General features: G+C 34.2%; 1 protein-coding gene across 1 annotated transcript; it reads right to left on the bottom strand.

Annotated features, from left to right (window-relative positions):
* Positions 1-899: 899 nt before the first annotated feature.
* LOC147543168 (F-box protein At3g07870-like) lies at positions 900-7,351 on the bottom strand. The gene is made up of 2 exons (XM_086637005.1): positions 7,252-7,351; positions 900-2,475 (listed from the first exon to the last, which is right to left on the bottom strand). The coding sequence occupies exon 2, from the start codon at positions 2,443-2,445 to the stop codon at positions 1,150-1,152; it is 1,296 nt and encodes a 431-aa protein (XP_086493131.1). The 5' UTR covers positions 2,446-2,475; positions 7,252-7,351; the 3' UTR covers positions 900-1,149.
* Between the last annotated feature and the right edge of the window lie 4,199 nt (positions 7,352-11,550).

Consider the following 11,550-nt stretch of genomic DNA (forward strand, 5'->3'; position numbering starts at 1 on the left):
TTCATGTCTCTATGCTTCTCTTTCTCTCCCTCCATCCCACTAATTCTAGGAAACTCAAAAAGATGCTCTCGTCGAAAATCTCAAAGAGAAGCCCGTTACAAAGGTTTCTAAGTTTGAGTCAATATACTTTTGAGGTTTCAACTCATTGTGCAGACTCATGCAACTATTTTTGAACTTTGCAATTTAACATGTGTTTATATCTGGCATAATATGTGTGAGATTTCACAAACATTGCTATGTGCAAAACCTTTGCAACCTTACATATTGATATATTCTTTTTTGAAAAACTATAAATACTTTTCGAAGAAAAGCGTAAAGAGTATCAGAATATTATACTCCTAGACTAAAAGATTTGGGGCCACATTTACTAAGTCCGCTTCGGGCCTCAGAAAAGTTAGGGCCGGCCCTGGACCCAACGTGGGTCCGACCCTGTTCAATAGTTGGAAGACGACCTTGAATAACCGAACGGAGGAAGAATGAAATTTTTACAGGAAAAAAGAATTCCATATACCTTGAAATTGAACTGTGTTTGTGCCTTCTTGCTCCTCAATACATGTGTACAAAGGTTTGAGTGAGAAATCTTTCTTATTGAGTTTCCATGTTTGTTGTTTGTCATTAATAGAGAAGAATGTAGCAACACTTGAGAGGAGTTGTAGAAGGGTAACTAATTCGATGATTTCTCCTTCTCTCAAGTTCCTATTGAGCTTGAAGTCACAAAAATCATTGTGAGAATAGTCCCACATAGGAGAAGGGCTATCTAGCAACCAAGAATATAATGTCTATGTCATCTCCACTCATTCCAATTGGTTTTGAGTTAGATCCAATTGGTTTTGAGTTAGATGACCACAAACTTAACCATCATAATTAATCATACTAGGCAATGGCCAGTAGAGTGCTTAGCAAACTGAGAGTTAGATTAAACCCATGACTACAAATTCATAGGAAAATGAATGAGTTTATAAGCCAAAATATAAGACAAATTTCATCAACTAAATAAAAAAGTTTAAATATCAAAAACCTTGAGGCTACCATGCATAAATCTGGTCTTATTTAAACTTAAAACAAAAGTGAAGCAATTGTACCAAGTCCAACATGCAAAATTCAACCAAATGAAATGATTTAAGAAAGCAAAGTCTTTCTCCTTACTTGCTAGATGTTAGTTGCAACTTCTTCCAAATCTTTCAGCGAAACTAAGCTGTTCATATGAGGAATTATTTCCCAAACTTGCGGATTTTTCAGCAGAAGGAAGCTGTCCATATGAGGAACTATTTTCCAAACTCGCGGAGCTATATGGCCGTAACCAAATCCTAGTACTTTTAGAGTTGTAGTTTTTGGGTCGTACAAATAGCAAGCTTCATGAGAAAAGGCCCGAAGTATAAGTTCGTTGTTGTCCGTTACGGAGAGTATATCTAAATGACCTACTTCACGGGGAACTAGTGCTATGCTGTATTCCTTAACCCAACTCCAAGACTCACAAACTTCCTCTTCCTTTTCAATCCTATTCTGATTATTATGGTTATTTTTCTTCAATAACCACATATCGCAAGTTCCAGGTATAATATCCGTATTATTATCAACAAGACATAACCATCCCCGAAAAGTACTCAGTTGAAGACCCAAGATAAAAAACGGTCCTTTTGATTTGAAAAGTGGTTGTAATCTGATTTGCTCATCTTCCAAATCAAATGAAACGATCGTCTCTTTTTCTATATCAAGCCAATGAAGAGATCCATTCAAATACACACCTCTTGTTCTACCTCTAAAACACAATGAGTGGTTGATGCTTTCTAACTTTCTCCACTTACCATTGTTACCACTGACACCACCTAGAGTAAATACATGGACTTGTCCCTTATAGCGGTGGGCACCGTTGTAAGAGATATTAACAATCTTATACTCACCAGTAGAAGGAACGTAACCGAAACCAGACGTCCCCAGCATAAAATTGTTCTCCATGCTGCTTTTGCTTCTTGGAATATCGATGCATTCTTTTGTCATTATATTGCATATATAAGTAGGTCTCTTTTCATTATCATAGTATGAAAAGCAAATCAACCCATTGCATGAACCAACTATTTCCTGATCATTGTTAAGAGGAGGGTGGTTCATTATCTCTCTGTATCTCATGTAATAAGGTGGGTACCCATCAATATTCTGTTTGATAAACTCTCCATGGTAGAGCTTATCAGTTTTATTTTCCCTCCTCCGCTTAACATAGACAAGGAAACTTAAGTTAGGAGAGCAACGATCATTCGATAAGCTTTTCTGAATCTGATTCCCATCACGATAAATATGGCGTAACTGACGTTTTATGTGCGCGTCAACAAAAGCATGATTGGTCAGGAGAGCTTGCCATTTTTTGTGCACTTGTTTGCAATCCAAAACAGACTCAGCTGGTAAACGGGAAAGTATGTTGGTAGTAACGTCTGAGTGAAGCTTCTCCATATGTCTTAACTTGATAGTCTTCTAGTACTCCTACAAAAAACCAAGGAGATAAAAGAATAAGCAAATTTATATCAGACATAAGACTAAACCCAAGTTTTGTACATTATAGATAAATAAACTAAACCTATATTTCTGCAAAGAAAGAAATGGAGGAAGAAGTAGTTTTCTCAAATCTTAATGTGTGAAGGTTAAATAAGCTTACAAAGTTTTACTAAAACAGTTCCTATAGAAAAGTAAGAGGATAAAATTAAATCGGAGATGCCAGGTTCACAAAAAATTTGACAAAATGTTTGCCAAAATGATGTGGCGAAATTCTTTTCAAAGTTCGACTTAATCTGCATCGTTCTCTTATAGCCGTTCATCTTTAACCGTCAGGATTCAGTCAAATTTTCAAAAAGGACTTGCTACATCATTTTGTAAAAAAATTGTCAAATTTTTTGTGAACTTAGCATTTCCGAAAGTAAAATCGAGATGCTAGGTTCAGGATTCAGTCAAATTTTCAAAAAGGACTTGCTACATCATTTTGTAAAAAAATTGACAAATTTTTTTGTGAACTTAGCATTTCCGAAAGTAAAATCGAGATGCTAGGTTCACAAAAAAATTTGTCAAAATTTTTGCCGAAATGATGTGGCAAAATTATTTTCAAAGTTTGACTTAGTCTGGACTGCTCTCTTTATGAGCCGTTCATCTTTTAACCGTCAGGATTCAGTCAATCAAAAGAGACTTGCTACATCATTTCGGCAAGAAATTGGTCAAATATTTTTGTGAACTTGGCATTTCCAAAAGTAAAATGGAGATGCTAGGTTCACAAAAACATTTGACAAATTTTTTGTCGAAATGACGTGGCAAAATTCTTTTCATAGTTTGACTTAAGCTGGACCGTTCTCTTTATGAGTCGTTCATCTTTTAACCGTCAAGATTCAGTCAAACTATGTAAAAAGTACTGCAAATAATATATTCATTTCAAAGTTTGACTCGGGAGTGATTAGTTTCTTTTTTTTGTGGAAAAAAAGAGTATTAGTTTAACTATATAAAAAGGCTGCGGGTTTGGGGAATAAACAAATATCTTCGGGGGGCATAAAGACTTAGTCAATCAAAATTCTCAAAAAAAGTTTTTGAGTTTTTGGCTAAAAACGTTTTTTTATTGAGTTTTGCTTCTAATCTTCATCTTCTCATCACCTTCACCGCCACCATTTTCAACCACTAGACATTCCGACCATCACTGCCACGTCTTCTCTGTCTTTCCCTTTCTTTCTTTCTCTCTCTCAACGTTTCTTTCTCTATCGGGCTTTGTAGCTTAGTTTATCTCTTTTCTATATAGTGTATAGAAAGCCTTCTTTGCCAATAATTTGATTAGATCCATAAAGAAGAACAAATTACCGACTTCAAATTCGTTGGTTTAAGTCCTCGTCAAAAGAACAAGAGTGATTTGTTGGTTTACCCGGGTTTATATTTCATTTTGGATAGAGGGCTTGATTTCAAACTCCAACATCCTTGGTCCTTTTATAATTGACCAGTTCAATGAAATTATACTTTGGATCCCAGATAACTTGACCAACCTACTTGCCTTGATTACATCTATCAAACTCTATTATAAACATTAACTGTACCCATTAAGTTAGAACAATTTTTAAGTCATTTTAAACTAATCAGGAAAGAAGAGTGATTTGAAGTTAAGGTTTTGAAGTGTGAATGATGTAGAACAAGGACTAGGAAGGAAAATGGAAGAACAAACAAGATGATGAAAAATTTGTGCATTTCTGGTTTAGTCAAGAAGGATTTTTTGTTCTTGATGAGACACTGAGTGAGAGAGCCACCAAAAGAGAGACAGTGAAAGGACAGAGAGGGAGAGAGAGATGAGATAGATTTTTGTAGAGAAAGATTAGATAGAGTTTTTTGGGAAAGAGAGAAGGAGATGAAGATCAGAGGGGAAACAATAAAAAAAAAGTAGATTTTTTGACTCAAAATAAATGCCACCTGGGTCAAATTTAATAGACCAAAGTCTTTATACCTTCGAGACTTTTCTTTATGCCCCAAAGTCGAAGCCTATAAAAAGTATTGCAAATAAATATTTGTCTCAGTATAGGGACCCGATTAACCGGTATCACGACATGGTCAAAATATCATCTTTTAGGTCATACCAATTGGAAAATAACATTGTTTTTAAAGATTACAATTGAATAAATTAATTTTTGATGAGATAAATACTAAGAATTTAAGTATACAAGTAACGATCTCCACAAAAAAAAAAAAAAAGTATACAAGTACCGGTTTTTTCATGTTCTTCTCCCTTAGATTTATTTCTGTAACAAAACCCTATTTTTAACTTTTTCTACAACCAACAACCACGATGTATAAACAATATATTATTATTTTTTTTGTTGAATTACAATATATTATTATTTACTATCAAATTCTTTTCATCTCTTTCTTATGTAATGTTATTATTATTCCTACGAGTGTGTTTGATATCTCTTATTTCTATGAAAGTAAAAGAATTTCCATGGAAATAGATATTTCCACTGTTTGATACGAGGTATATTCTATGGCTTTAATTCTCTAGAGAATCTAGTTCCATGAAATAGTCCATTTTTAATTCCTTGCTCGCCTCTGGGAATTAGTTTCCGTGGAAAGTGAAAAATCAAAATCAAAATATTTTAATATATTCGAATAATTGCAACCTAATATTTATCTCTATATATGTTCAAAATGACACTTTTACCCATAAAATTTAGCAAAATAAATTTTTACTTATATATTAGCCAAATGACATTTTTGTCCTTCTAACCAAATGACATGTTTACAAGGTTGTCAAAAATGACATTTTGACTTTATATAGCCAAAATTATATTTTTACCCTTTTATGATATCAAAATGACATTTTGCTCTTATGTTATCAAAATGACATTTTGCTCTTATGTTATCAAAATGACAATTTACCCTCGTATAATATCAAAATGACATTCTACCCTCGTATAATATCAAAATGACATTCTTACCCTTATGTGGTCTGAATGGCATTCTTACCTTTATCTTGTAAAAATGACATGTCTAGACTTTTACATTAAAATGATAATTTTATCCTTTCATATTAATAAAATCTCTTTTTTATATAAGTTGTCAAATTTACTTTTTTATATTGTTTTGTTTACAGCTTGACATGCTTACTCTTAAATTAGCAAAGTGACACAAGATTAAATAATTTTACAAACACGGGAGTGAAAATATAATTTTAAAAACATAAGGGTAAAAATGTAATTTAGACAACATAAGGATGAAAATGTAATTTTGACAACATAAAAGTAAAAATGTCATTTTGACTACATGAAGAGTAAATAAAAACTCTTAATTGAATATTATATTCGTAAAAGTTAGTTGTCAACCAAATAACAGAGTTCGTAATTTCACGAAATAATAAATTACTACCAAACGAAAGAACTCTTATTTCTACAGAATAAATTTCATAGAAGACTTTCCATGGAACTTTTTTATTTCCTTGAAATTATTCCCTAATATCAAATACAACCTAAATACATAAATGATGCTTCATCAACAAAAGACGATGCTTCACTAAAATAACTATTTACTACTTTACAACTTAATACCATTTCATACTATTAATGAAAATATTGATGAAGATTTGTATCAAAAAATAGAAATTTCGACCACAATGATTGTTTTGTCTTTGTTGTTAGAATTTCGACCATTATTTATTGGAGAAGATGAAATATTTCGACCACTGTGATCGAAATGTTAGACATATTTCTATTATGTTATTCAAAACTTTTACTTCAAATTTTATTTCATCATTCATTCTCAGTTTTTAGATTGAGAAAAAGATCTTCAAGTATTTAAAATGTTTTATCCTCAATGGGTTGATTTTAAATATTAAAGGATTTTCGACATATTATTGTTAAGGTAAATATATGATGATTTATTAATTTTGTGGAAAAAATGTCAACTTACTAAAGGACGGTGAGAATGGTCCCACATAAAAGAAGGGGTAAAAGTCACACATACTCCACGTCACCCGAAAAAAATACATGTTAGGCTAACCACGCCACATGTGAGGGGCGTGTGGGAATGGTCCCACATGGTGTCTAGAAACCAAAAATACAATGTCTAGGTTTTCTTCACTCATTGCCAATTGATTTTGAGTTGGATGACCACAAAATTGATAGAGACCAATGTCCCTTTGCTAATTGAAGCCCAATACACAGGACATATCTCTATACCGAAAACTTATTTTTTTTTCAATGAAAATCCCCTCCTAAATCAAATTGAATAAGACATCTTGGTTTCTTTGCACATATGTGATGCTCTTTGCCGGAGGCATACCCAGGCAAGGATTTACGATTGACACAGTCATTTTTCATCTTTGCAAGTTAAGTTACTTTGACTTGGCGAGAGGCAAAATATTTGGTTTCAATGCTATTAAAGTAAAACCAATATACTTACTTAAACTATCATATTATAAGTGAAATTTACAAGGTTAAGTTTTAGACAGAACAAATGTCATCTGTTGGTTGGGATCAGAAGAATAAGTTGGAAGCGGGAACCAAATCCAACAAATTCACATTCTTTTTTCATTTTAAAAAGATCACAATTTATACTTCTATACTGAGGTCATCGATCGTTTTCCAATAAAAGATTTGAATGAAGATACCATTTCATGGGCGATAGTAATCTAACGATCTCCTAAATAACAATAATAAAAGTAAACATAGAAAAAAAACATGTTTTTGCTAGTAATGCTATAAGAACAAATAATACATGTTGGAGAGAAATAATAACAAGAAAAGATACCTTGCCTATGCAAACCCACGAATCAAGGAGAAGTAGATCGGATTTACCAATAATACATGGGAAGAACTAGAACAAACAAAATACTTTATCGGCGGAGAGCAGAATGAGATGAACTACTCAGCTACTTATATATTAGGGTTTGTGCACACGCATGAGTTGCACGTGTTATTTCTTACTTAATATCTAATTATTTTCTTACATCTAGATTGTTTTCACGACGTTAATTTGTTACCATTTAGATTATTGTTTAGATATTTTTTAACAACCCTAAGTTAGAAAACAGGAAATTGGGCCGAAGACCCAATTTTGTTTTATTTTTTAGTTAAAAAGGCAATTTATATTTTTTGCTAAAAATCCAAAATTTGAATTTTTTGTTAAAAACCCAAATATTTGTATTTTGCTTGGTTAAATATCTAATATTTTTTTCAAGTTGTTGCAAGCCGTTGCAAAACTGTTGCAAAGTTGTTGCAAGGCCTTGCAAAGCTGTTTCGAGACGTTGCAAAGCTGTTGCAAGGCGGTTGCAGAGTTGTTGCAAAGTTGTTGGAAAGTTGTAAAACATTACAAAAGCTGGCGCAAGGTGTTGCAAATTAAAAAGGAAGCTGAAGACTAAAAAAAATGACTGATCATTTTTCACCAAATTAAAAAATTTATAAGGTGTGGACCATTCTCTACTCTTCTTAGTAGTTTACAGTTGGTTGTCAAGCAATCTCTTATAAATAGTACAAAATTTCTCTATTAGTGTGATGTGGGACTGTTGAGTAGCTAAAGATAGATGTCTCTCTAGCAATCTTATCACTATCTGGTGGTCCCCACCATGTGCAAACAAAAATGACGGACCCCACATGCCAGTCAATTAAATACCCTACAATTCCCCATAAGATGGGTATTAAAGACTTCTAAATACTAAACAAAAGTGGGGCATGTACTTGAGTGTTCAATATCTTTCGGTTTGAATCAACAGATAGTGAAGTGAGGCAACAACCAAAAGTAAAATACATAAGTGAAATTACTCTTGAACTTGTGATTAAGTAACCTAGAATTCCCTGTAAGATGGCTATCAAAGACTTCTAAATATGTACAAAAGTGGGACATGTACAAGTGTTCAACATCTTTCGGTTTGAATCAACACATAGTGAAGTGAGGCAACAACCAAAAGTACAATGCAGAAGTGAAATTACTCTTGAACTTGTGACTTAGTGTAGATTCCCACAACATATATGATACCCGTCAATTTTTCGTACGATTCGTTCATGTTCATTAAAAAGGCCTAGAACATACCTATGGTCGAGTTTTCTAAGAAGGTTGTTTTCTGTCTTTTATTAAAGGTTGCCTTCCACCCTCAAGCTTACGGAGTTGATTTCTGTAAGTCTACCTCTGTGCAGACACAAACCCCTCATAAATGTTCTGAAATCACGAAAAACTTAACAAACTCATTCTCATCATCATCAGCAACTATGCATTAATCGAGTCTGTCTCGGCGTGACCACCATGACGGTTATGGCCACATTCATCTGTCGGTCCATTCATGTGGCCTGTCTAAATAGGACTGCTATAAAAGGCTATAAATGCATTAAGAGTCACATGTTGAACCTCAAGTCCACCACTGACCTGCTCGCTTATTGGGATCTATCCAAAGTTAGCTCAACTCCACACCATAGAAAGAGGAAACCAACATAAGGGCCTCAACCTCATCCCCCGTGGCATCTTGCGAGTCAAGTTCCTCGTTAAGCCTTTAGTAAGTGGATCCGTCAAATTCTTCTCTGACCTCACATAATCTTAAGCTATTACACAATTATGCAACATGTGTTTAACAGTAGCATGCCTTATCCGGACGTGTCCCTTCCGGTCATTGAACACATTATTCTTTGATATTGCAATGACCTCTTGTGAGTCACTATGAAGGAAAATTGACGTTGTCCCCCATCCCCACTGGCACATCTCTTAAACGACTCCTCTACCTTTCTACTTTCTGACCTGCCCCCTCGCAATTAATTTAAACTCCATAGTGGATCGTATTATGTATGCCTGTGTCGAGGACTTCCATGACACATCAATTCTCTCTAAACTAAACTATAACCACTAATTGTACTAACTTCATCATTATTAGTGACCTAGTTAGCATCAAAATAACCTTAAAAAACAACAGGAAACTTACCATAATGCAAGCATACCTCAATTGTACATCTGTAGTACTTAAACAGGTGATAAAGGGCATTTCAGTGTTCTTTAATTACTAGGGTTATGGGTACATCTAGTGAGTCTATTAGCCGTAAAGGCAATGTCAGGTCTAGTGTAGTTCATCAGAAACATCCCACTTCCTACGATTTTAGCATACCTTGTTTGTGCAACACTAGCTTTTTTTATTTTTCATCAAAGTTGTGCTAGGATATTAAACTGTTCTCATAGGTGTTACATCGCGAGTCGAAGTTCCTCAACATTTGTTTAACATAATGAGACTGACTCAGAGATCATCTCGCAACTACTGCCCATCAAACACTCGGACTCCACAAGCTCCGCACAACAAGCTTATAATCGGACCCGTCCGAGCACAACCAGCTCCCTGAACTCGCCCACGTCGTAGCTGTTTAGAGGCAACATCGCGGGTCAAACCTCCCATGACGGCTGCCACATATCCCCCAACAACCTAATTAAGATCTTTTATGATAGCCCGTAATAGTCTGATTTAGATCTTTAAAGATGTGCAATGTCTACTACAAATAATTTTGCATCGAGTACCGAGATCTTTTACAATTATTAGACTTTCCACAGATTTATATTGACAGTTTTTGCAAATATAAAATATCTGATTTGCATATGAGACGCCGAGTTTCAGTCTCATCTGTGAGTTGCTAAAGTACATGCCTACATTTGAGACGCAAGGAGGTTCAAGGGCTATGGTGATCCCACTAAGCTAAATTGCTAATAGACAGGGGTGGATTTATGTGGGGGCTATGGGGGTTTATAGCCCCCGCCCCCCCTAACTTTTGTAAGTAAGTATATGATATTTGATGATGAAAAAATACAACTCAAACAACAAGATAATGTGCATTGTTATCCTTACCAACATTTGATGTTGGCTCAATTGGTAAAATGACAACACAATTGTAATTGTGGTTGTGAGTTCAAGCCTAACTTCTTACTTAATCCTTGAATATGATTGGTTAGAGATCTTGCATATATCAACATTGACTGGGTGGTCGCGGGTTTAATCTCTTCAACCCAGATCTCTATTATATTAATTTTTTTCTTTCACTCCATACAAAAGTTCCCAGTAAGACTACGACACTTCAAGAATTCAGTCACCAACAATTCAACCTTATAATCTTCTTCACTCTTCGAAGTTGGTATCGCAAGGACAAGTTTAGTGTATATATTTTTTGCATATTACTTTGTTATAATTGTCTTTAACATATTTAAACATTGATTTGAATTAAACTTATGTGTGTACAGCTTGAACTTATTTTGAAAACAGAAATGTAGATATTCTTTAAAAGAAAATCACTGCCTTCAAAAAACGATGATGATTCATCTCTATCGAAACGAAAGAGGTCGAGAAAAACTTGTCAGACGTTCCTTGAGTTGAATCTAAGGTCACCCCCTCTAATTATGAGCTATCATCTTAACAAGAGACACGTAAAGCAAGCTAGCAAAAGATCCTTGTCAAGCTCATCTTGAGAGTTAGCCGACTACCCAAATTGGAAGACAAAAAAAACTTGTCGAAGTATGTGTAACACCCCTATTTTCTATATATATCACATTAGGTGAAAATAACCTAACTCTTGGTCAATTTGGGGTTGGGCCTAATATGAAGAGTAAGTTAGTGTGGGCTTGAGCATCATAAAATAGAAGTGGGTTAGAAGGAAAACTAGGTTTGCTTGAGTTAATTACATAAAAAGGGGTCTAGAGCTCTTTTTGTAGATCTAGAACAAAACTTAGAGAGAGAAAGAGAAATGGTATTCTTTGGAGAAGATTTTGATGAATAAGTTGAAGAAATCTATGTATTGTTTATGTTGTGGTTAGTATATCTTCTTAATCCTCAACAAACCACTCTTAGTGAATGAAGAATGGATAAAGAAGAAAAGAGGTAGAGATGGAGTTCTCTAGAGAGAGAAAGGGGCATGATTGTAGTCTTGATGTCATCTAAGGCAAAAGAGGTAGATTTCTTATCTCCTAATTCTTTTGTAGGCTTTTTCAATTGATTCCATGATAGGTTTAGTATTGTTAATCACATAAAGTTCTATAAAGAATGATTGAATGATTTAGATATTAGTTCTATCTTGAATTCCATAAAATATCTAT

This window comes from Eschscholzia californica, unplaced genomic scaffold, assembly GCF_041429995.1.
Source record: "Eschscholzia californica isolate CP2 unplaced genomic scaffold, dmEscCali1.0.p SCAF_4, whole genome shotgun sequence".
Classification (NCBI taxonomy): domain Eukaryota; kingdom Viridiplantae; phylum Streptophyta; class Magnoliopsida; order Ranunculales; family Papaveraceae; genus Eschscholzia; species Eschscholzia californica.

Coding starts and splice junctions, on each gene's coding strand:
- LOC147543168 (XM_086637005.1), bottom strand. CDS start 2,445: ATGGAGAAGCTTCACTCAGACGTTACTACCAACATACTTTCCCGTTTA.